This window comes from Elaeis guineensis, chromosome 6 (assembly GCF_000442705.2).
Source record: "Elaeis guineensis isolate ETL-2024a chromosome 6, EG11, whole genome shotgun sequence".
NCBI classification, from domain to species: domain Eukaryota; kingdom Viridiplantae; phylum Streptophyta; class Magnoliopsida; order Arecales; family Arecaceae; genus Elaeis; species Elaeis guineensis.
In genome coordinates this window covers 130,493,346-130,520,712 of record NC_025998.2, presented here as the reverse complement: position 1 = coordinate 130,520,712, position 27,367 = coordinate 130,493,346, and the positions used below count along the sequence as shown (strand labels likewise).

At 37.9% G+C, this 27,367-nt stretch overlaps 1 protein-coding gene across 1 annotated transcript; it reads left to right on the top strand.

The window, feature by feature from the left end:
- Positions 1-24,938: 24,938 nt before the first annotated feature.
- On the top strand, positions 24,939-25,838 carry LOC105046602 (mavicyanin-like). The gene is made up of 2 exons (XM_010925245.4): positions 24,939-25,150; positions 25,292-25,838. Exons 1-2 carry the CDS (start codon positions 24,985-24,987, stop codon positions 25,705-25,707), a joined length of 582 nt encoding a protein of 193 aa, XP_010923547.1. The 5' UTR covers positions 24,939-24,984; the 3' UTR covers positions 25,708-25,838.
- The last annotated feature ends 1,529 nt before the right edge of the window (positions 25,839-27,367 follow it).

Genomic DNA, 27,367 nt, shown 5'->3' with positions numbered 1-27,367 from the left:
AGAAGCTTCGTGGCACATTTCAACACTTTTCACACTTGAAGTTTGAGACTTCAATAAGGATATGGTCATCTCGACTATAAAGAGGGGGCTTAGAAGTTTCAGATTTTCTTACTCCCTGGATAAGACGCTCCCTCGGATGTATGCAGAACTTCTTCAGCGCACGTATAAATATATCCGTACGGATGAGGGTACTACTAGCTGGTGCCAATCAAAAGGAAAAGGTCAGAAGAAAAAGAAGCAGAAGAACAAGGCTTTGGTTGGACCAAGTTGGGTATCGGCTAATAAAGGAACCTCGCTCCATGATGGAGTTCAAAATCGAATAACTTCAGTTACAGATATGACTCCTACACTTCTCTCTCTGCTCCTCGTGCATAGATCCTAAAGAAGATTAAGAGAGAAGCATATATTCGTCTCCCCCCACTGATGAAAGCATCACGGAGGAGCCACGACAAAAGAAAGTATTATCGATTTCATTGTGATCACGATCATGACACCAAACAATATATTTAACTCAAGGATGAAATAGAAGCTTTGATCCGATGGGGCTATCTCAGAAAATATTGATGCGACCGCTCGAGTCAGCTTCCTGCCGACCAACAACATTAGATTCAATCTGAGGAAGTTAACAATAATCAACCAACCATGGGAGTTATCAACATGATCTCAGAGTGACCGAGAGACTGGAGGGCAAGTTTCAAAGAAGAATCATCCAAAAAGCAAAGACAAGACAATGTAATTTTCTTTTTGGATAATGATGCTCGAGGAGTGCAAACTTCTTATGATGATGCTGTCGTCGTCTTGACGATAATAGCTAATTATAATATAAAAAAAATCTTTGTGGATAATGAAAGTTCTACGGATGTTTTATTTTACTCCACCTTCTCTCAAATGTGACTACCTATTGATCGATTCAATAAACTTTCAACCCCTTTGATCGGTTTCACAGGAGATGCAGTTAGTGTAGAGGAGAAAATTACTCTCCTTTTGACCACTGGAACTGAACTACGACAAAGTGCCGTCTTCTTAATATTTTTCGTTGTCCAAGTGCCTTCTGCTTACAATGCCATACTCGGATGATCGAGACTAAATGCGTTTAGAGTGGTTGTTTTGATATACCACCATTCGATTTCCAACAAGGAATAGAGTCAGAGAGATGTGAGGGAATCAATAACTGATCCGATATTGCTTCATGATCTTTGTCGATGGTGCAAACCTAAACACCCTTTGTTGGTTGACAAACTAGACCAGAGGGATAATGAAGAAAGGAGTGAGCCAGTTGAACAACTGATCTTGATCCCATTGAGAGAAAATGATCCAACTAGAACTATCCAAATTGGGTCACTTCTACCTGAGTTAGAGCAAAAGCATTTAATAGATATGCTGAGAATAAATGTCGATATCTTTGCTTGGTCGATAGCCGACATGCTTGAAATTCTATCAAATGTAACAACTCACCGGTTAAATATTGATTCAAAATTTAAATCGGTGAGATAGAGAAAAAGAAGTTTTGCCTCCGAAAGGCAAAAGATCATCGACGAAGAAGTTGACAAGCTTCTTGCGATAGACTTTATTCGGGAAGCTAACTATCTGGATTGGCTAGCCAACATCGTGATGGTGAATAAGATCAATGAAAAATGATGAATCTGCATCAACTATACCAACATAAATAAAACATGTCCGAAGGATACTTTTTTTCTACCGAAGATTGATCAACTAGTTGATGCAATGTCAGTTCATAGGCTCTTGAGCTTTATGGATGTCTTCTCGAGATACAACTAGATCCAAATGGCACCTGAAGATGAAGAGAATACGACCTTCATGATCGATAAAGGTATCTACTGGTATAAATTGATGCTATTTGGCTTGAAGAATGCCGGAGTGACCTATCAATGGTTGGTTAATAATATATTCAAGGAACAAATTGAATGAAACATGAAAGTTTATGTCGACGATATGCTTGTGTGTCGAAATACATGATCGTGTCTGTGATTTGAAGAAAGCTTTTGATATACTTCGACGATATCGGATGAAGTTGAATCTAACTAAGTATGCATTTGGCATAACAGCCAATTTTTTTTTTGAATTTCTCATGTCGCAATGGAGAATCGAAGCTAACCCCTAGAAGATAAAGGTCATTCTCGATATAAAGCATCCCAACTCTAAAAAAAATACAACAACTGAATGGAAGAATCGTCGCATTAAGTCGATTCATTTTGAAATCGATAGAAAGTCTTCTTCAAGACTTTGTAGCAAATAAATAACTTCACATGGTCGGATGAATGCCGACAAGCTTTTGAAGACCTGAAAAGATACTTGACATCTCCTCCTCAACTAACAAAACCAAAGGAGGGAGAAACGTTGTATCTCTACCTGACTACATCATCCAAAGCGATTAGTTCGGTTCTCGTCAGAGAAGATAAAAATCAAATTCAAAGGCCTATTTACTACACTAGCAAAGTTCTCCACTATGCTTAAAGTAGATATTCAAAAGTAGAAAAGATGGTCTATGTTCTTATTACATCGATCCAGTGACTTCGACCATACTTTCAAGCACACTCTATGGTCATTTTAACAGACCAACCCTTGAGGGTAATTTTACAGCGACCTGATACTTTCAGTTGGATGGTGAAATAGATAATTAAACTCAGTAAATTTGATATACAGTATCGTCCATGACCATTAATAAAAGCTCAAATCTTGGTCGACTTCATTGTCAAGTGCACCATATTTGATAATAAATCTGATGACAAGTGTAAGTAAAATGAGAGCTCAGAAACTAAACCAGAGTTTGTTTGGATATTACATGTTGATGGAGCATCCAACGCTCAAGAAAGTGGGGCTGGCCTCATACTTACTAACTCCAAAGAGATAGTTACTGAATATGCTCTCCGGTTCAACTTTAAAATTTTAAATAACCAAGCCAAATATTGAGCCTTGTTAGCTGGCTTAAAGATTACAAAAGAGATTGACGTGAATAAATTGAAGGTCTTCACCGATTCATAATTAATCACCGGACAAACTAAAAGAGAATTTGTGATCCGAAATTTGATCATGATGAAGTACCTTCAAAAAGTGAGAGATTTCACTGAAACTTTTAACTATTTTGAAATCTCTTACATCCTCAGAACAGAGAATGTATGCATCAATGTACTTTTTTGACTGGTGACTACTACTTTCAATTTTTTTGATCGAATATTTATCGAATATTTCGAATAACTGAGTATCGATAAAGTCGACGAAGTGCAGCAAATAAATGATGAAATAAGCTGGATGAATCCGATCATTCAGTATTTAACTGAGGAAATTTTATCCGAAAATTCATTGAAAGCCAAATGGTGAAGATGGATGGCTTCACAGTATGTGCTGATGGAAATATAACTGTACAAAAGGTCATTCTCTCTTTCATTGCTCAAGTGCTTAAAATCAGTCAAAGCTGATTATGCTCTCCAAGAAGTCCATGAAGAAATTTATCAAAATCATCTGGGGGGCAAATCGTTGGCTTGTAAAGTCTTACGATAGGGGTTCTACTGGCCCACCATGAAGAAAGATGCTATCGAATTTGTTCGGAGGTACGAACTATGTTAAAAGTATGCTAACATTCAGCATCAACTGGTCAGTTAGTTGACATCGATCATTGTACTGTGGTCCTTCGCAAAATGAGAAATCGACATATTTGGTTCTTTCCCACCGATGACTGGTCAGAGAAAGTTTTGGATTGTTGCCATAGATTATTTCATCAAATGGGTGACAGCCGAACCTCTAGCGCAAATCACTGAAGGTAAAATAAATGACTTTATTTAGAAATCTATTATATGCTAATTCAGATTGCCATACACTATTATTATCGATAATGGCAGATAATTTGATGATTAGAAGTTCAAAAAATTTTATGTAAAACTCCATATCACCCACGGACTCATCTCTGTCGGCCATCCACAGTCAAACGGAGAAGTAAAAATGACAAATCGAACTATTTTGCATGGCTTCAAAACTAAATTGAATGAAGTCAAGGGTTTATGGGTAGAAAAATTATATCCGATCTTATGGACTTATCAGACGATTCCTCGTATCCTAATGGAAAAGTCACCATTCAATCTGGCATATGGAATGGAAGCAGTGATCTCATTAGAGATCGGACTACCATCAATAAGGGTCAAATATTATACAGAGCCAAGTAATTTCGACCATCGAAGAGCTGACTTGGACTTACTCCCAGAAGTTCAGTTGCAAGCTAAAATAAGAATGCCTGCATATCGACAAAGTGTGGTCCGGTAATACAATGTAAGAGTTAAACCGAAGATCTTTCATCTTGGAGACTTGATTTTAAGAAAAGCAAAGGTTTCAAAACCTTTGGAACAAGAAAAACTATATCCTAACTTGGAAGGCCCATATAATGTGACCAAAATCCTTTGTTCAGATGCATATCGACTTGAGACCTTCGATGGAATGACTATCCTCTGGACATGTAATGCTGACAATCTACGGATATATTATCAATAAAATTTATCTTTATAATATATTCGAAATGACATGTTCGGCTATCTACAAATATAATGTCGACTGACGATCCAACGATTAATCTACATACCGACTCGACTTCGATCGATCGAAAGAACATGCAGACTCAACTTCGATCGGTTGAAAGAACATGTCACCTCGACTTCGATCGATCGAAAGAATATGTCGACTCGACTTCGATCGATCGGAAGGACATATCAACTCGACTCCCATCAGTCGAAGGATATTCGGCAAACTTCTGTATATCAAATTATTTCAAAAATTATACCCAAATAGTTGGTTAATACCCAACTAAAAGACAAACATTGCAACATCGGTTGATGAATTATATATTGTTATACATCTAAATTAGCAACACTACGACAAATGATGATCATAGTCCAAGAAATTCGACACTTAAAAAAAAATCTTTCATTATTAGTTGAAGACTACAAAATTGGACTAAGCTCCAATGACAAAAGAGAAGAAACTTCATTGTCAGCTACAAAAATCAGACCAAAGTTTGATAACAAAAAAAAAGAGAAAAACTACTCTGACTGCATTTCGGCTTCACCAGCAACTTTCGATGCTGCCACTTCGATCGCTGCTACTACTTTGGTTTTTCGAACTTCAACAGTAGTCGGTTCTACTTCGATCGATGTCGGTGCAGTTTCTTCAGTCGAAGCAGTTTCTCCAGTAATTGGTGCTGCTTCGATCGTCCTTGCCTCCAGAGTTGGAATGATGATGCTATTCAGATCCAGATTTAGATAAAGTTTTGCAATAATTTCTCTACCATTTTCGTATCCGATCCAGTAGGCTTCATCACTATCTTCGAGGACTTCGTTTTTGAAATTTTCAAACTTTTTGTAGTCCTCGATGGCCCATCTAAGGGCCTCTTGAGCTCGATTGAGGGGCTCTTTAGCAGTCTTTGCCGCTTCTTTTGCGGACACGGACTCTGTATCAGCCAACACCAACTTTGCTTCGATGGCCCGATATCTTTTTTGCTCATTCTTCAACTCCCGAAAGTAGTCATCGCATTCCCCTTGGAGTCGCCTGATTATATTCTTCTTTTACTGAATCTAAGTATAATGGGAACTGATAGTCTGTTGTACCGATGATAATTCGGCCTTTAATTAGGAGATCTCTTTCTTGTACTTTTTCTTCCAATCTTCTGCCACTTGAAGAAGTTCATCGGTGACTTTCTTGTCAGCTTCTATACTTGCAACTCAATCGGCCCATGTCCGACCAAGTTCCATCAATCCTTGGAATCTGGCTTCTACTACAGACATATCATGCACCAACTGAAAAAGACAACAGTAAACAAAAAAGTAAGTAAACAAAAGAGTAACGAGAAAAATACCGACAAAAGCAAGCAAACAAAGAAATACAGACTTACACTGAGGATTACGTGGTAAAAAGATGAGAAGATATCGAGTATAGTCCGATCCTTCCTATTCTCCTATTCCGTTGAGAGAAATGTAGCCTCAGGGAATTGCTTGGCCAGCTTCGCGTTCCCCAGGGCCAACTCTCCAATGGGTATTCGGATATCAAAGTGCTCCGTCAAGTCCTCCGAAGCCTCACCGATAGCCGAAACTTGCGGCACCTTTCCATGATCCTGAGCGAATGGTTGACCGACTGGCACCACCATCCATTCAGGTGTAGGGGGCGCTCGAGACACCATCGATGCCATGCTGGCTGATATTGGATCAACAATCACGACGTCGTCATGATCGCTTGGTTGCTCGATTTGCGAAGGAACTTCGGATGTCGGAAGGACCCCCAGGGCAGACAATATGATGACAGGTTTGGTGCAGGCCTAAAAAATAGCCACCGATAGGGTGTCAGATTTGGTCTTCTTCGGACCTCGAGATGGACCCGCACCAGCAGTGGGCCTCTTCCTAATGGCATTCTACCAAATCTCTTCTGTTGATGGTCTCATGCCTGCAGGTAGAAAATATCAATGACTTAACTACAAATTTGAGGCTAAATAAAAAGTAAAAAAAGTGACATGCACTATGCTATACCTATGACGGGCATCGAACTAAGTCCGATGTCATACTGGCTCTTCTCCGTTAGTAGCTCTCATTGTGGAGGAACTTTCATGTCTTTCCAATACAAGAAGTCTTCTCGATCAGTGGCGTCAACTTTGCTATTGTCATTCGGGCTCACCCTTGGATTCTCCCAAGTAGAAGGAAAGCCTAGGCCAAAGAAGAAGAAATAAAAAAGAATTAGTTCTTCGATCCATGGATGGAAGAAGAAAACCCGATAAAAAAAGATAGACCATTTCTCGGACCGAAGAACCATCAACCCTTGACCTTAGGATGTGGATGGAGTACGAAGAAAGCTCGAAAAAGGGACACTCTAAGGTTGGTCAGAATCATATGACAAAACAGAGCAAAACTTATGAGAAGCCAAATGACATTTGGAGTAAGTTGACCTCGACAGATCCTATAATAATTAAAAATATTCCGAACGAAGTTCGAAATCGAAGGCTAGCCTGAAGGTTCTCAACATAAAAAGCTACTTGGTCTGAAGGAAGAGAAATCATCTGATCATTTGGACCAGGTGCATAAAGCCAAAATTGCTTTGGGATACGATATCGTTCTCAAAACTGAAAGACTTCAGATTTGATCATAAAAGAAGCTTCTACGGTCAGACCCAGAAGGGAGTCATCAATCGGACTAGCCGGTCAACTACCCTGAGAAGGTTCTAGACAGAGGACCCTATCTATAGGCCTATCTTCATTTTTTTCTAATCTTAGCCTTACCTTTTCTACTACTACCGGCCATTAATGACGGCGGAAAAGATCGACAAAGATGCAAAGAAGGGAAGGAGGGGAGGAGAAAAAGCCAACCCGAAGGCAAAGGAAAATCCTGAAGATCACGAAGACACGAAGGAGAGGAAGATGATTCCCTATAGCTCTTGATACCTGCAGAAAAACTCTCAAGCTTTCAGAGTTGCAGCAGAAGATCCAAATGAAGGAGGAAAGCTTCTTTTATATAGAACCCACTGACGGCCGAGATAGATTCATTCAAATCAAAAAATACTTAGATCCTAACATTTGGCAATACTAGGGCCGAACATCATTTGAACCTTTCGATGCACCTACCGCCGATTAAGACAGGTCGGCATTATCAGCATGGATCGTCAATAGCTAATAATCGTCGGACGCATGGTGGCACCCGACTGGTCAAAATCAAATCAACTGGATTATCCCGCCGTCCGACTGACTGCAATGTTAAATAACCATCTTTTCAATTCGATATCCCAATGATGTCGCATGATCCTCGAAACGACAAAATAGCTGGAAATTTTCAATTTTTGAGAGGATCATTAATACATGTAGTCGAAATGACCGTAGAATGGAGATGGCAAAAGATATGTTGACTCTCGTCATCCAATGCGTTAAGCCACCTTAGATTTAGAAGTGGGGAGCAACTGTTGAGACAATCGGATCTACTCCACCCCCCCTGATTTAGGGTTGGGCCCCGACTATGTATCAGCAACAGATGATGGACCGTCAAAACGAGACCGCCAAAGGAGTTACCTATTCGACTATAGTATCTACAGGATCCGTCACCCGATATTTTATCGACATTCTGAAACTTGAATGGCCGACTGTCTATCGATAAGCCGGTTGCCTATCGATAATTCTGAATCACCTCAGATGGCAACCAATCTCAACGATTCGATTGACTGTACAGCTGATGGTTAGTCGGTATATTAGAAGCATCGATATATAATCGGTACATTAAAATCACCGATTATCAGTCGGTATATCGGAGTCGACCACGATACCATAATCATGGGTAATAACTACATGCCACGAACGTTAGTGAGCGTAAACTACCCACTAACTCCATGATTATGGTCCGATAATAGGAGTTGACCATCTTTTAGTATCATAAAATGTGAGACTCTACGTGTTCAATGGTTACACTCGAATTACCTATAAAGGGGAGGTAAGGGAACATCAATGGTAAGAAATTTTTTCTGGGCTAAAATTCTGTTAAATTCCATCCTAAATCTTCTATTCACCACTCCTCACTAATTTAGACATCGGAGGGTCTTCATCAGATAAAATTTCAATCAATGGACTTGTTTTGTAGATCGTTCTTCATTGGACTCAGGCGTACTTGAGAATTGGCCGCAACAGCTAGTAAAGTAGAACCTAGCCAATTTATTATATAATTATTGCATGTTTCATTCTTTAAACTGAGTGTGGATTTTCTTCAATTGTGTTTGAACTAGAAAGATCTAATTCAGGTCGCCTAATATCGATGCAATGTATTACTTACCGTTATGTAATGTCTAGTGCAAATATAAGCATGTCTTGCTTCCTCGAATCACCTACCATTATGGAGTACATGGTGGATTTTTTTTTTAATTTATTTATGAACCATTGATGGGTGATCAGACTAGACCTCTCCAACCATTAGGATGCTTCAATCTCATTTAGATTATCCAACCATTAGTTCTTATTTTCCAACTCTATTGATCATTTAGAAACATTGCATTGCAAATCATTAGCTCTACCATTTGACTCTTGCATCTCAGTTGAAAGCTGAAACCCAACCCTTGGAACCTATGGTACCCTCCATGGCATGCAGAATCAGGCAGGCAACTAGAATATGGTGCAAGCATGATCACACTCGTTCCGAACAATCCAAAAACAACAAAGTTATAATCTTCTATCTTTGCCTGATTTCTTCAAGGTAAACTAGAGTTTATGATCATTTTCCTAAAGTACATTGTGTAAATTGGGGAAATATTTTGGTTGTGTTCAATTGTGATGTGGTGGATGGTGGGATTTTCCTTTCCTCGTAAGCCCTAGGTGTCCACTGGGCCATAAGGACAAATCCCAGCACAATGGAACAAAAATCATATGAGACGGGCACCTGAGAAAAAATTATAAGATGAATTTCTGATTTTGCCATATTTCTACTGATATCAATCTTAAAGAAGAAACTTATAGGTTAAAAACTCAAGTCGTTGGTCTCACAAATAAAAATAAAAATATAATATTTTTTTCTTCTTTATTTTTATAATATATTTTTTATTGATACGTACTATATAATCAAATGATATACGATAAATAAATTGATCATCAAGTTAATACACACCTTCAAGTAAATTAATATATATTTTTTAAAATATAAAGTTCATCAGTATACAGTATACTATCAGATGATACTTAACAAATTAGTCATCTAGAACAACTCAATATATATCTCTAAGCAAATTGATATATAGCTTTCAGAATATTATTTTCACCAATACGAACTACATAGTGTAGTGATATATATCTATCAACTTCCTGATACATGCTATAAACTTTTTTGATACATATACTTATCAGTGATCCAATATATATCTCTAGATAAATTGATATACAATTTTCAAAACATATTTTTTATCTAGAAATAAGTATCGAATAATATTAATATATATATATATATATAAACCTGTAGTATATATATTAAGAAGTCAATAAATATATGTTAGCAGACCATTTAGTATGTACTTGTGAACGTAATATTTCAGAAACTGTATGTCATAATTTATTTGGAGATGTGTATTAGATTGCTAGATAATTAATTTATTAAGTGTATATCATCTGATCATATATTATATATTAGTGAATTCTCTATTATAAAAATTTTGTATCGATTTATTTAAAAATACATATTAACTTGATGATTAATATATTTAGTGTGTATCATATGATTATCTAATATATATCGATAAAAATATATATTAAAATTTAAAAAAAATATTATATTTTTTAATTATAAAATTAGTAATTTTATTAATTTTAAAAAATTAATAATTTTTTAATTTATTTTTAAAATTAATAATAAATTATGAAGGCCGTTTCATAATTTTCTCCAATACTCACCCCATATCATTTTTGTTCCCCGCGTCGTCGAACTCCTGACCGGTGGAGGCCCACGCCGGAAGCAGCACGCGGTGGTGAGAAGACCGAAGACCTCACGGACCACCCGCATAACTCGCATGTTTGGTCCGGACATTTTTGTGGGACCCAGTCGGTCGTGTTGCCGAGTGCGGTTGTGGAGTCGCCCATTCATTCGGTAGCCGGTAGGTTGGAACTTGGATGCTTGAAAACGGTCAAAAGGGGAGGCATCAGGTGGGGAAAGCAGACGGAAGTTGGCTAGGTCCCAACAAAAATGATATATTTCAAAATAGTTATATAGAGAAAATATGCTCTTTTTTTAAAAAAAAAAAATTATTTAGCGTGTGTGAAGTACGTGCATCACATCACGGGACGGCCCTGATTTTGTTTTCTTTTTTTCTGGGGTTGCTGAGTGCTATATTGAGGTTTACTGGCGCACGATCAGCCAGCACGTTGGACCGGGCCCATAAGCACGATGTGACAGTGGGCACCAATTTGGAACCTGCCATTTGATCGCTGCTCTCTCTGTCTCACCACGTGTACCATAAATTCCCAAAAATTCCTCAAGGTCGTAGTGGGGGTAACGAGGGCAGTAGGCCGGGCCCCACATCCACAGTATATTCGTGGATCTAAAATAAAACCGTTTTGAATTATATTGCAATTACATATTAAAATAATAATAATAAAATGCTTCATCTTAGATTCATGGTAAACCTATTCCATCTAATAATTTTTCTTTTGTATATAGATTTTAATAATACCGGTACAATGAAACCAACAGTCACTCTTTATGTATTTTTATTTTATCAAGTTTATTTTAATAAACATAATAAAAATATAGAAGAATATATGTTTTTTATTGGTGAAAATTATTATTTGCTAATTACAAAATTATTTTTATCTGATATAAGAAATTCAGTTTTGAAAATATCATTTATTTTGATAGGCAATAATAATTTTAAAAACGATCAAATTTTTTTATTGTATAAAAATAAAATAATAATAATGAACCATTAAAACATCCATTATTAATGCGTGTGTATAGGCACGATGGGAAGCTTCCAAAGCCCTTCATGGCTGTCAATGTCAAATATGGAACATAGGAATTATGTGCAAATATTGAGAAATTATTTATTAGATTAAATCCACTATCTTAGCGGTGGATTGGTTCAACCCCAACTATAAACTAATACATATAAAAATAGATAAATAAAAAATAAAAATAATATATATATATATATATATATATATATATATATATATATATATATATATATATATAAAATATTAGTTCGTGGTGGTTGAATTGATCTATCAATTTAATGATAGATTTAATTCAACTAAAAATTTTACCTCAGGCAAATCCCATTACATCCATTCCAATCATATGGTAGATGGGTCCTATATGTTTTTGCTGTTAATGTAGTAAGTAGGAGCATCAAACCATCAGCTCTTATCCTGTTTGTCTAAATTTATCAAAAACGCATGCATGAAGCTATTGATTAATTAATATGGTAGGGTTGGATGATTATGTAAACTTAGTTTACTATATTCTTATATTTGCAAAAAATGAGCCATAATTATTTCAGAAAACGATTTGATTTGGACTTTTTTGCACCACCATCGTCTGCTACGAGTCAATTGGTGAACAGACGCTGAAAATAAAAGGACATACGATACAGGCTTGTGGCATATGAAAAAATATTTTTATAGCTACAATGAAGAAGGCATTATTATCTAGCATGGTCCAAAATAGGCCGTTTTCATATATTTAAACAAAGGCCGTCCTTTCCTATTCACTTCGTAGCAATGCAAATGATGTTGGGTAGCGACTCATCCACAGTAATTTCTTAGGTTATTGCATTATTCTTTGCTAGATGTGCAGGTAATTTTTGGCTCCAGAATATGTTACACCCCGTGCATTGCACACAGATTTTAAATTATATAATAAATTATTTTTAATAAATTATATATAAATAATAAAATAATATCTATTCAAATTTTTGATGTCTTTTCGTATTCTCAACTGTATATATGAGTAGACTTTTATTGTAAAAGGATAGTAATATTAAGTTTTAAAAATATCATTTAAGTCACATAAATAGATTTTAATAATATCATATTTTAATTTAATATTTAAAAAATTAAAAATTATTAAGTAGAAGAATTTAGACACATAGTATATTATAAATTAATTTTGATTCAAATAATATTTATATATACATGATAATACGTTGCCTATATAGGCAATCTAAATAGCTAATCCATCTTCCCTCAATTTTTATTTTTTTATATATATATTAAATAAAAAAAAATATTTTAATATTTATTATATATCATATTTATCATGAAGCTAATCAAGCTGTCGATTGAGTTGCTGTTAATGCATTTCATTTGCAGTCGAAATATATCACAAGATCAGCCAAACCCAAGTCCACTTGTCAGAATATTAGCCATTGATGTTCAGAGTGTACATTATCTTAGATGGCAGCTTTGTATGGTTTCTTTTTACATACTCTGCCACCTATTATATCAGTAAAAATACTATAATAAAGTAGGAATACTGTAAGTCATACTACTTTAATAACATTATAGTAGAATTATCACATGGTACTCATAAGTCATACTGCTTTAATAGTAGTTTAAGATGCAAAAAAAAAAAAAAAAAGGGCAGGAACTCACGTGGTATGGTGCCACGTGTACTTGCCAACCATCGTCGGGAACGGAGGGGGTCCGCGGAGACGTGGTACAGTGGAATGGAAGCGGTGTTTTGTTCTCTTCCTTTTTCCTGTTCTTTTTAAAAAGATTTCTGAGTAAGGACATCTGAAGTGGGGACCCAAGCTTAATTGGTCCATCCTATCACCATGGCCTTATTAATAGCAGTGGCAAAGTCTATCACCCCTATCATCATTATCAAATCTTGAAAAAGACTGGCATGTGGATACTATCCAACAACCTCCTGTGAAATACGTGACAAATATTGTCTCCTGATCTGCACTGCCCCTGAAATTTTCAGCCACAGTCAGCATCTCAAGCCAAGTTTTTCAAAGTCTTCTTACCAAAACCTTACATTTTAAGTTACACCCATTATGCTATTTTACTTCAGCATCCATGTCTACTTTCCCATGCTTTCAATCCACTTTTCATAGTAAATGTCTTCATGGTCATCACAGTTTGTCCACCTGGATATCACCCTGGTTTATTTTATAAATATTAGTTATAATGGCAACCTTTGTGAGGTGAAAACTGCCAAGTCACAATTGTCCTCCTCTAGAAATTAAAAAACATCACATCCCCTGCAGGTCCTCTTCACTCCCCACCCGTTAAAGTGTGATGGTCTTTTCCAACAGGAAAGTTGGGGATGGTTGTCTATGAAAGCTGCATTGTCATCAAGGGCTTTCTAAAATATCCCATTCATTTAGAAAAAATGCTGAAACTTGTCACCAATAATACTTAGGTTCACATACTATGTGGATGCCAACCATAGGTACCATGTACCAGAATTATTAAAGGTAGGTGTACTAACCATTTTCTACTCATTTATATACAAGAAGAAAAGAAACAAACAAGGGATTAGAAGCCTAGGATCCTGTCACATTGCACCACCTAAGCCGTCTGGTGTCTTTAATCTTTTCCAAATTTTCACTTTCAATCTTCGTAATCATCCCCTAGGGTATATTAATGCTACTAGACATTGTCCTTATAAGCTATTTAGACAAAACTGTAGATTAATTTAATTCAGAGAGCTGGAAAAAATCAATGAAAAATTAAAAAAAAAATCATGTACGGTTGATGCTAGCTAGCATGCTGCTGTGCTTAGTTAAGCGGCTGAAAACATAAGGTGTACACAAAAAAAATAAATGGAGCATATTAGTTTACTAATATGACAAGAAAGTCACATAAAAAAAATCATGCTTTGCATATGTTACGGTTGTAACCGCAGATCCATATTCGGGACGTAAATTTAGAGATATACCTAGCCATAGGCTTATTGTGAAGAGACATGCTGGGCCATATGCTTGCTATGAAGAGCTATATCTATGCTAAGATAAGCTATCCTAATATGAGCTGATGTATCTTGAACCTCATTTATGCTAATAAGAAATATCCTGAGCCTCATCTATACTGATAAGAGATATCATGAGCCTCATCTATGCTGATAAGAGATACCCTGAGCCTTATTTGTGCTGAACTGAGGTATACTTGGCCATTTTCAAGCTAAAATATTATATACTTAGCCATCTTCATACCATGACAACCATCCACATTATGCAGAAAAGGCCAGAAACAATAAATACCCCCACATGGGAGTATATGAAGGCTAAAATCTCTCCACAATCTCAGCTCCTGATTGATAGCTTATGCAATTAATAGGTGGAACCCTCATATACTATGAGATGACACCACTCACCCAATTCAAGAAGGTCAAAAGATCAGACATGATTTTCGAGGATACTCAATGAGGATATTCAAATCCTCCACTCAATATATTATCAGTAACAACCTCCTCACTCCACGGGAGCCATTAAGGACTGAATTATCTTACCCACAATGACAAGCTCAATGATTTTGCAATCTCGAGATCTCATAATTTTCATACAGTTATGTGACCAGCTGTTCGACAGCCTTCTATATAGCAACCAAAACCTCGAGGATCAAAGTAAGTCAATCATTCCCTCTCAGAGAACTCATTGATGTTCCTATTGTTCTTTAAATCTAATTTGAGCATCGAAGGATCCTCGTCGGAGTGAAAACCTTCAGTTTGGATTTGTTTTGCAAGACACTCCAGTGCCAGTAACCCTATGCGAGGCTCAGCCGCCTTCTCTTCGATTTCGATTGATTTCAGCAGCAACAGATAGAGAAAGGGCCTACTTTCGTATCATGCCACAAAAAAAAAACTACCACCAGACAATCGGGATGATCTGCCACCTCTCAAACTACCGTCGGTGCCGAAGAAAGTCATGCATCGGCATCGCAACAACCGACCCCTCCACATGAAAAAGGGCTCAAGCCTATTTTTTGGAAAGCCAAGCGAGCATGCGATGGTACCACGTAAAGTTTTTTCACGACGTTCCAACGATGCCTCTTCCAGAAATGAGGGGGCCCGTGCCGGTAGCGAGGCCCTGTGTCGCCATCACCACCAACACCATCACCTCCGTCGGTCGCGGAGATAAGCACAGATTAGTTCAATGTGTTGGTCCAGCGAGTATATACCTGGACCGCTGCGATCCAAATGATGCAGTGGAATAATGACATGCGGTGGGAGACACATCTTGCTCCTGCGTCGATGCCAACCCTGACCTCTATGGCATGGAGCCCACCACATACTTACAATAAAGATGAAAAAATCAATAAAATGAGGAAGCAGATATAAAAATTTTTCGATCTTCGAATTATTTTTATTTATATTTTTAAAATTCTGGAGTAGGCTCAAATAGGGAAGGAGATCATGACTTTCAAATAAAAGTGATATCACAAAAATTTTTTAGTTTTTAAATCTAAAAATTAAGTTTTCGAAGGGATCCAAATAAGAAAGGAGACCACGACTCCAAACAAAAAAGGATATCGCAATATCCAGAATCCAATAAAAGAGAAGACTGTTGAAAGTTTCCCTAACTCAGGATACTCCTGGTAAGAGGTTTTTGAGTTTTTATTCAATATTTTGTTTCCTTTCTTGTTGGTAGGGCTACAGGACCGTGCCAAAGATCATGTCCAAGCCAAAGAAGAAAAAAAAAAGGAAGGAAAAAGGAGGGCTCAAAGCCTCTCCGGTGAAATTTGGCACGCAATAATGCTCGTTCCATCACTCCATGCGTTTATTGCAATCTGCTACTATCTTTCAGGCTAGTACAAAGGAGCTATTTTTCAAAAAAAAACTGAGACAAGGCCAAATAAAGGCCCATTCGAGGTGATCATGCCAATCCGAGGCAAAGATCATGCAGATCCAAGATCCGAGGTAAAATCTACAGATCCAAAGTGAGATCATATAAATTCGAGAAGAAATCAAATCTGAGCAGAAGAAAAAATCAAGATCGACCCAAGCCCAAAATTAGGCCAACTAAAGCCCAAAATCAGGCCAATCTGAAGTAAAAAATAAATCCAAACTGAGGTAAAACTTTAGTTCAAACTAAGATAAATAGCAGGAGAAGTCAAGCAAAACTCAAAAGATCTCAAATAGAGCTCATAACTCTCATAATAAAAGACATCCAGACCCTATTTATTATCTTGCATTGTTCTCTCTGAACAATAGGTCTTCAAACACTTAAGCTGGAGTGGAAGTCGGTCCAAGGCCACAACAATGATTTGAAGTTCATGTTATCGAAGAGACGACCTCCAAAAAACTAGCTTTAAAGGCTCAACATCATGAAAATTCCAACCTAAGTAAAATAGGATAATGTCAATCTAACTATCTATTATTTTAATTGAAAAATCAAAAGATCTAGTTAAAGTCGATCTGGCGAGTCCTCTCATCTTTTATGTGCACGTTCAACTACAAACCTCAGATGAAGCCCATCGATCTCTATCCAGATCAGCTCGCTGAATTTTTTTTCAAGTCATACTTCTGTGGAGGACAACCTACGGGATCTCTGCAGCCCATCGATCTCTATTCAAATCAGTTCGTCGAGTTGTCCTCTGAGCCGTACTCTTACGAAGGACAACTTATGGGATCTCCGCAATCTGTTGATCTCTATCCGAACCAGCTCATCGAGTTTTTCTCTGAGCCATACTCCTACAGAGAATAACCTACGGGACCTCCGCAACCCGTCGAGTTATCTCCGAATCCTCCAATCCATCGATCTCTATCTGGACCAGCTCGTCGAATTTTTCTCCGAGCCGTACTCCTGTGGAAGACAACCTACAAGATCTCTGCAGCCCATCAAGCTCTATCCAGGTCAGCTCATCGAGTTTTCCTCCAAGCCGTACTCATGTGGAGGATAATCTACGGGACCTCTACAGTCCGTTGAGTTATTTTCAGATCCTTCAGCCCGTCGATCTCTATCCGGATGAGTTCGTCGAGTTTTTCTCCGAGCTGTACTCCTATGGAAGATAATCTACGAGACCTCTGTAATCCATCGATCTCTATCTGGACCAGCTCGTCGAGTTTTTTTCTAAGCTGTACTCCTGCAGAGGACAACCTATAAGACCTCCGCACTCCGTCGAGCTATCTCCAGATCCTCTAGTCCGTCTATCTCTATCCGGACCAGTTCGTCGAGTTTTCCTTCGAGACGTGCTCCTGCGGAGAACAACCTACAGGACCTCCACAGCTCGTCAATCTCTATCTGGATCAGCTCGTCGAGTTTTTCTCCGAGTCATACTTTTGTGGAGGACAACCTATGGAACCTCTGCTGTCTATCAAGTTATCTTCGAATCCTTCAGTCCGTCGATCTCTATCTGGATCAGCTTGTCAAGTTTTCTTTTGAACCATACTCTTGAGGAGGACAACCTACGGGACCTCCGCAACCTGTCGATCTCTATCCGAGCCAGCTCATCGAGTTTCTCTCTGAGCCATACTCCTGCAGAGGATAGCCTACGGGACCTTCGCAGTCCGTCGATCTTTATTCGGATCAGCTTGTTGAGTTTTTCTCCGAGCAGTACTTCTCCAAAGGATAACCTATGGGACCTCCACAGCCCATCGATCTTTATCCAGACCAGTTCGTCGAGTTTTCTTCCGAGCCGTACTCCTATAGAGGACAACCTATGGGATCTTCGCAGCTCGTTGAGTTATCTTTGGATCCTCCAGTCCGTCGATCTCTATCTGGACCAGCTCATCGAGTTTTTCTTCAAGCCGTACTCCTGTGGAGGACCACCTACGGGACCTCTGTAGCTTGTCGATCTTTATTCGAACCAGCTCATTGAGTTTTTCTCCGAGCAGTACTCCTATGGAGGGCAACCTACGGGACCTCCGCAACCCATCAAGTTATCTCCGAATCCTCCAGCCCATCTATCTCTATTCGGACCAATTCGTCGAGTTTGCCTTCGAGTCGTACTCCTGCGGAGGACAACCTACGGGACCTCCGCAGCCTGTCGATCTCTATCCAGACTAGCTCGTTGAGTTTCTTTCCGAGCCATACTCTTACGGAGAACAACCTACGGGACCTCTGCAGCCCGTCATCTCCGGATCCTCCAGCCCATCAATCTCTATCTGGGCCAACCTGTTGATTTTCATCCAGACCAATTTTTGTTCGGTTTAAGATGAGCTGTGCACAAGCTGCCTATCACGTTATGAGAAGTACACACGCTGCCACTCACAAGATGAGCTGAGCACAAGATACCACTTGCATGAAGACAGATGCCGCTCACAAGATGAGGAGTGCATAAGATGCCGCTCGGATGAAGAGCAGAGCAAAGATGGACGTCCTTAGGCCCGAGGCATCATATCAGCAGTACTCATTTCGTCTGATTCTCAAACTCAGAAGTAGGAAATAGTGTTACGGTGGTATCATAGATACCTCAGATTCATGTTCGGGACGTAAATTTAGAGGCATGCCTAGCCATAGACTTGTTGTGAAGAGATATGCTGAGCTATATACTTGCTATAAAGAGATATATCTATGCTAAGATGAGCTATCCTGATATGAGCTGAGATATCTTGAGCCTCATTTATACTGATAAGAGATATTCGAAGTCTCATATATGCTGATAAGAGATATTCTGAGCCTCATTTATGCTGATAAGAGCTATCTTAAGCCTCATCTATATTGATAAGATATATCTTGAGCCCCATCTATATTGATAAGAGCTATTTTGATCATCATTTATGCTAATAAGAGCTTTCCTGAGCCTCATTTATGCTGATAAGAGATATCCTGAGCCTCATTTGTGCTGAGCTGAGGTATACTTGACCATTTTCAAGTTAAAATATTTTATACTTAGCCATCTTCATGCCATGGCAACCATCTATGCCATGCAGAAAAGGCTAATAACAATAAATACCCCCATCTTGATCCTCATTTATGCTAATAAGAGCTTTCCTGAGCCTCATTTATGCTGATAAGAGGTATTCTGAGCTTCATTTATGCTGAACTGAGGTATATTTGATCATTTTCAAGTTAAAATATTTTATACTTAGCCATCTTCATGTCATGGCAACCATCCACACCATGCAGAAAAAGCCAATAACAATAAATATCCCCACATGGGAGCATATGAAAGCTAAAATCTCTCCACACTCTCAACTCCTGATTGACAACCTATGCAATTAACAAGTAGGACCCTCATATACCATGAGATGACACCACTAATCCAACTCAAGAAGGTCAAAAGGTAAAACACGATCTTCGAGGATATTTAAATCCTCCACTCAATATATTGCCAATAACAACCTCTTCACTCCACGAAAGCAATTAAAAGTTGAATTATTTCACCCACAATGGCAAGCTCAACAGTCCAGCAATCTCGGGATCTCATAATCTTCATACAACTGTGTGACCAGCTGTTCGACAGCTTTTTATATAAGTAACTAAAGCTTCGAGGATCAAAGTAAGTCAATCATTCCCTCTCAGAGAATTCGTTGCTTTCCTATTGTTCTCTGAATCTGATTTGAGCATTGGAGGGTTCTCACCAGAGCAAAAACCTCCTATTTGGACTTGTTTTGCAGATCACTCCAGTGCCAGCAACTCTGTGTGAGACTCAGCCGTTCTCTCTCCGACCTCGATCGATTTCAGCAGCAACAGTACCAGTAAAAATAAAAACAACCTCAGGGTAGTGTAAAAAAAAAAAAAAAAAGGCTATAGCTATTTCCACAGGTAAACCAAATATTCCACCTGATTGCCTTTTTTCACCTCTACCAAACCCTTGTGAGGAAGCAAGTGATAGTAGCAAATTGTTTGAGATTGAAGCCATACAATAAGAATGTTACATGTCCCCCACCACATTTGGCTTTTCACCGTTGACAGTACAAACGCAAATCCCTTCCCTTTCTTGTTCCTATCGACATTTTGGTGGTGCCCTGCTGATATTCAGGTGCAACAAAGCCTATGCTCCACCATTGACATGCCTCCAACCATGAAAAAGAAACGGTCGACATTTGTTCAATATTGGTGGGGCTCATCAAACACTTGCACAACACCGCTAGTGTTTCTATCACCAAAACTAAAACATCCAAATCCCTATCTGATGGTACTGTGTTTCAGGAGGTCCAGAAAATATCAGCCCGGACAATCACTCCACCTCTTGAAAGAGTTGGATGTGAAAGTAGGACTTTGACTAATATTCCCAACACTTGATGAATGATAGTGATTTAGCTCCCACTGATGAATAACACATCATTATAATGCATTTTGAATCAATCTCCAAGGGTTGTTTGGTATCCAAACTTGGTGATATGACTTTGAATTTGCTTCCTGGAAACAAATAGAGTACTGGTACAAAACATGACTTCACAATATCAATATCAATATGACAACCAACCTAATCCAAAAATTCACGGAAGAAACTTTTTACCTCTGAAGAAAAATGATTCCATCATGGAAATTATCTTCCACAGCTGAATAAAATCATTCAATATTGGAGCCGAGAAAACTATGGGCCAAAGGGGGGTCCAGAGCATGTAAACCTGCGGCGAAGAACGCTCCTTTGCTTGCTAAACGGTAAAAGCTGTGCTGCCTAAGTTTCTTCATTCCTCTAGAGACCAAGGCTTGGAAGGAGTCAAGACAAAGGAAAAGAAGCTATTAAGTATCATTCATCACTACAGGAAAAAGTAGAATTGCCGACTTTATATTGCCGACGTTAGGAATATGCATTGGCAAATTTAAATCATCACTTGCATATACCGACGCTTATTGTGACCATTCGAAGATAAAATTTTGTGGCGCTTAAAAGCGTCGATGGACCGTTCCATAGGTTGCAGTTACATGCATGCAACTACAACCTATGGAACATGTCTGGTTTTGATGTCTCAGTGAACAAAACTCTATACATTGATTTCATATCAGGAAGAGGAAAGGATATTGTTTTATGAAGAAAATATTTTGAGTATGATTTACTGACAGCAGTTAAAATACCATATATTATAGTATTTTGCATCTAGAAGAGCACTGATCCTCAAAATATAACCTTGTTGATCTTTACATGATCATTGTGGAAAAAAAGGTGTAATTGATGATTTAATCCTCTTTACGGGGGCTCTAAGCCTAGGTATGGAGCACTGATTTTCTTGAGCCTGCTTGAATTCTGCTACATCCATCATCTTAATATCGGCCTCCCTTAAGCAGTGTTCCTATCTGAGGGATAACAAGATTCAACTGAATTTGGAAGTTAATTGTATCATTTATTTTAGTGGTGCAAGCTAAGCTTAAATTGAAAATACTGAAAGAACTACAACCATTAAAACCACATGTTTAATCCGGTACACTCAGGGTTTGTTTGGATTGTTGGCCTAAAATCTTATAGGATTCGTGGTCCGATCACTAAAAGCATTAGATTATAAGGTGGGCTAGATCTATATTTATAGGTATCTAGGACTATCTTTTGAGGGAGTTGAGATCTTTTATTTCTTCCTTAATGATTCAGACCATCCCACTCAAAAAGTTGTACTGATAAAATAGATCTAGCCCAATCTATAAATCTATTACTTTTGATGGTTGTATTAGTTTAACCCATGAATTTTTTGGGGCTTGGGGCCCGACTATTCAAACAAGCCCTCAAACATGTAACACCCAATGTGGATCGGGTACGCATCGGTGGCATGGGCCTAACAATTTGGCGGCCCAAGACCGCATTTGTTCTGCTACCGCGAGGCTAAAAGCTCGGAGCCTGCTGTCCCCAGGAAGAAGGCGGTGGGTTATGAACTCCAAAAGCTGCCAAAATTTCTAATTATCCACATATGTTTTCAAGCATCAACTCCTTGATTTTGTCCAAATTATGGTGTTTGATATCCGTACATGGATTTCTTACCGGCTGTGATCTGTCGCTTCTGAGAAAAATCTGGATCATCCATCATCCAACGAATGATGAATAAAAATAGAAAATTCATTATACATATAGTAGGTTAGAAAGTAGTGTGGCAAAACCTCTTTCCTTGTTGTTTGGGTTGGTGTTTGATTCAGTTCTTCCAATGGGCAATGTGGGCGCATGCATCCACAAGTTTATTTGATAGATGTATGGCTCTGATGATTCTATGTCATGCTCCTGTAGAAGCTCACAGGAAACAGCAGAGCTAGCGAGATAGCGCTTAATAAGGCAAGATCTAATGGTTGCTCCTCTTTAAGAAAACAAGGTAGCCTGAGATGTCTTGCCCCCTCTGGATCATCTCAAGCAGCCAAGCTTGAAGGTCTTGCTTGCCCTCATTTCAAAGGCCTGCATATTATTGATTGCAGCTTATTTAATATACATACGTATGAAAACGTAGAGTGACATAAATATTATATTATTAATTATAATATTAAAAATATTTAAAAATTATTTAAAATATTAAAAATAATTGATTGACGTAGTTTTTTAAAATTCTATTAAGCTTTTGAAAACCAGTAATCTGTCATATTAAATGAGCTTGACCATTCTATTTTCCTAGGAGGCCCTCAACTCCTGTACTTCTCTCTCTTTATTTTTATTTAAAATTTTATTAAGCTCTTGAGAACTCTCAACCTTCCATATATTAAATACACATTATTATCATTATAACTCTTTATTTTTCTCTCAAATAATAATTTATATGATTTTATAACCCGCGCACATAGGGCTGGCAAAATATAATCCAACCCGTCAACCTGATCCATATTCAATCCACCATAAACAGGTTTGGATTTAAGCTAAACGAGTTCGAATCATAAACAGATCGATCTGTTTAACTCGTTTCATAATTGGATCGGATATGAATTTTAAATATCTGACCCATTTAATCCATTTAATATTTAGGTTGAATTTAGTCAGATAATCCATTTAACATGTTTAACCTATTTAACCTATTTCTTACCTATTTAATCCGACATATTTAACCTGTTTCTGATCTATTTAACTTGATCCGTTTAACCTATTTAATCTGTTTAAATTAATTTGATCTATTTAATAAACAGATTAAATGTATTGGATCAGATTTTGTTTAATAAATAGATCGGATTCAGATTTGAATTTTTGATCCGTTTAATAAACAGATCGGATATAGATTGATCGTTTTTTGATCTGATCCATTTATGACCGATCCGATTCGTTTGCTATCCCATGCGCACAGAAATAAAAAACTAGTTATTCAATAAAATAGAATTGATTGGCAGATGTTTATTTAGAATGTCAAGTCTCTTCTTTGCTGCATTGCCGATATTGTTGGAGATAACCAGACATGACATTTATGCCAGAAACCATAATGTTGTAATCAATTTGCATAGATGGATTGAAATAGGATTCATTTCATCAATACATTTTTTGACAGCACACTTGTCACGACCCTGAATTTTGAACAGAACATAAGTTGCAGATATCATGGGAAGGGAGGAATATCAATCTGATGTTACACTTTCTAGCTAAATTGGAATTTAATTAGAAAAAGAAAACTTGCTAGATTAGTAAAGATTGTGGGTACAGCAATTTGGGATTATCTCATTTGTTGCATTCTTCTGATATGAAAATGCATACATACACAAAGAAAGAGATTGGAATGTTTCTTCATTCTAATTGCATCAGGTGCACATAGATGCACATAGAATAATGCATGAGATCTAATATCAATTGTCCAATTCATTGAACATGCTCTATTATTTTTAAGTTGCTTATTTATTTCTAGCTTATGAATTAACTGATCCATAAAATTTTTATTATTTCATGTTATTTATATTATTCACTGGATGCATATGTTAGAGATCTCTAGATTATATGTGTATTTTTTTATATATAAATAATTTTGAGATAGTACATCATATTTAACAGTTTAGATCGTTAGACCACAATAATTTTGTCATTTTGTTAGTTATTGAGATCGAGTTTTGCTTGCTTCAACAACGTAGATGAGATGATGGACCAATTTTGGGCATTCATATCTATCTAAATGAGGGTAAATATTTAGACAATTTCGTTAAAAAATTCAAAGTACAGAAATCATAAAAAGGCAAGGCAAGCCAAGGCAGTATTGCCGCGCACTAAATGTGAGAAGGCCATCACAGGCTACGTTTCTGCCAGTGGATCACTCCGTGATCTCGATGATTCCATTGAATACAATTACCTGCGATCCGAGAAAGAATGGAAACTTTATGGAAGAAGAAGGGGACAGCTGCAACCAAAACGAAGAAAGCGATAGAGGGAAAGAGGGTAATTTTTTGGAATAATAATAAACGGGGATTTGATGATTTTTTGTAATCCAGTAAATGTACTTAAATACTCTCAATAAAACTCTCGGAGAAGATTAGAAGAGAAAGCTGGGTAACCATCGTTTGGTATCGAATCAGAATTAGTAGAACCTTCCGCTTTTGGCGGATGCGGGAGCGGTATCATTGGATTTGAGAGCGTGATCACAGGAGCAAAGGAATGGGAGGACCGCACGCTCAAAAGGTGGAAAAAGAGAGGTCTTTTTCTTAGCTGTGTTTCTCTTGTCTTTGTTTAATTGTTTCTCTCTCTCTCTCGAGTCTCCGGTCTTTCCTTCTCCTGCAATGGACATGGCCGTGGCCATCACCGTTCTCGTGGCCTTTGCTTCCGTGGCGTTGTCCTCAGGGGAAGTCTATAAGGTCGGAGATAAAGCTGGGTGGACCACCTTGGGCAATGTCAACTACACCGCCTGGGCTGCGAACAAGAACTTCATAGTTGGAGATATCATCCGTAACTCTCTCTCTCTCTCTCTTCTCTCTTTCTTCTTTGATTTGATGCCGATTTCTCAGAGCTTGTTTGCTATGGTCTGAATCCATATTATTTTTTTATTGTGAATGCTTTGGTTGGTGTTGATGGTGGCGGTGGACGCAGAGTTTGTGTACAACAAGGACTTCCATAACGTGGCAGAGGTGAGCCTGGAAGACTACAAGTCGTGCAACGCCGGGTCCCCAAAGGCCACGTACAAGTCGGGCAACGACTCCATCACCCTCAGGACCGACGGCCACTACTTCTTCCTCTGCGCCGTCCCCGGTCACTGCGCCGTCGGCCAGAAAGTCGACATCCAGGTCGCCAAGCTCGCCCCCTCTGCTGCCCCTTCCAGCCCCCCGGAAGCCGTCCCCCCTTCCAACCCGGCCACCCCGCCCACCGAAGGCACCCCGCCAACCGAAGGCCCCCCTCAACCCCAGCCGAGCGGCGCCTCTGCCACCGCGGAATCCAGGGTTGTGGGCTTCCTAATGGTTGTGCTTGCCTTTGCGGCCACCTTTGGGGGTCTCATGTTGCCCCGTTAGTTGCCGGACCGCGTATTGCTTCCTTATTGTGGAATTGTTTTTAGTGGTTTGATGGGAACGTTCCCTGATTTTGTGTTCATGGTTGGTTTTGCAGTGTGTGATTCTGGTTATTATCATATATAAATGTGAAGTTATTGTCCATCTCGCTCTCTTCTCTATTTTAGAAGTTTTAATTCTTCAACATAGTTTTTCTACCCCAACAGTAGTGTTTTTATTTTCTTTCGCAAGGGCATTCGATGAAACGAGAATGCTCTCTTTTAAAGAATGGCAGGTGCATAAAAGGGATCTAGACATCATTATTGTTTATGAACCAAGTGGTCGTATGTAATTTTACAAACTCTTATTACCTACTTCCATCCTACCAAAAAAAAAAAAACTACTTGCAACTTATTTGGAAAATATTCTAGATACTGATTACTATGACTATATATTGATTCTTATTCAATTTTAGAAATTTAAGTAATATGGAGATCGTGAAAGAATGAGATCCGATGTTGTGCATATGTTGGGGTATCCATTAAAAAAGAACGGTTACGTGATGTTTATCTAAATTATTCAAATATTCTTGAAGTTTATCGATTTTTTTTTTCTTAATATTTTAACACGCTCATCTTTTGACGAACATTCTAGAAGTATGCACAGTACCCTGCGGTACTTTTTAAATACCGCAGAGCATCCATTCTCAATTGTAAATGGCACCACAAAGCTTTGGATTCAGGATCTGTTTGGCCAAGCTATGAAAATCAACTTATTTGAAAATCACTTCTTTTCAAATAGAATTTCAGAAGTACTGCAAGAGAGAAGCGGTCTGTGTTTGGTAAAAAATATTTGATAAATATTTTTATCGGTATTTGAGAAGTAATTTGTGTTTGACAAATCTTTCAAAAAAAGTATTTTTGACTATCAAATTATGATAAAAGATATGTATTTATAGTAAATAATGGAAGGATTAGATAAAAATAAATAGAGATAGTTATGGTAAATAATGATTTTGAGTAAAGATATTTTTATCTTGAAAAAATTAATTTTCTGCTTCTGCTTTCAAGGAGAAGTTTCAATTTTCTGCTATCTCCGTGCAGCAAAAAAATTGATTCTGCTATCGCTTGGAAGCAGATTATTTTTTAAAATAAATTTGACTAAATATCTTATTTTTTAAAAATAAATATTTTTTTAAAAAAATCAGTATTTTTTTTTTCAAAAATTTGGCCAAACAGGCTCTCAAACTAATGCCCATCATTATGTACTTTTTTATTTAAATTCATTTATACTTAGATCGAAGGCCATTACCCCAAGACATGCGATTTCGCTCCATCTACAAAGAAGGGGCAGCAAGCTGGAGCCTGGCCGCCTTTAGTCGGACCCTGTGCTTTTCATATTCTAACGAACCTGTAAGGGGGTTGTAGTGTGGAGTATTACGGGGTCCACCGTGAGAAGACAGACAATTACCATATGGACCATATATATATATCACACAAGACCACCTAATTTGATGGCTGTCTATTTTTTGATAATAGCCATCGGGTATTGCATATTATTCTACAATATAAATCACGCAGCATAGAATATCCATAATGCTCATAAAAGTATACAAAATGAAGTATGCTTGATGTTATCTTTCTCATGAAGTGGTTAGTTGGATGCATGAGATCTACAGTTGGGT

What these genes read in the sequence shown, in the direction of transcription:
- LOC105046602 (XM_010925245.4), top strand. Translation starts at nt 24,985, where the DNA reads ATGGACATGGCCGTGGCCATCACCGTTCTCGTGGCCTTTGCTTCCGTG. An exon ending in CATAGTTGGAGATATCATCC is followed by an intron (nt 25,151 to 25,291) that starts GTAACTCTCTCT and finishes CGGTGGACGCAG; the next exon opens with AGTTTGTGTACAACAAGGAC.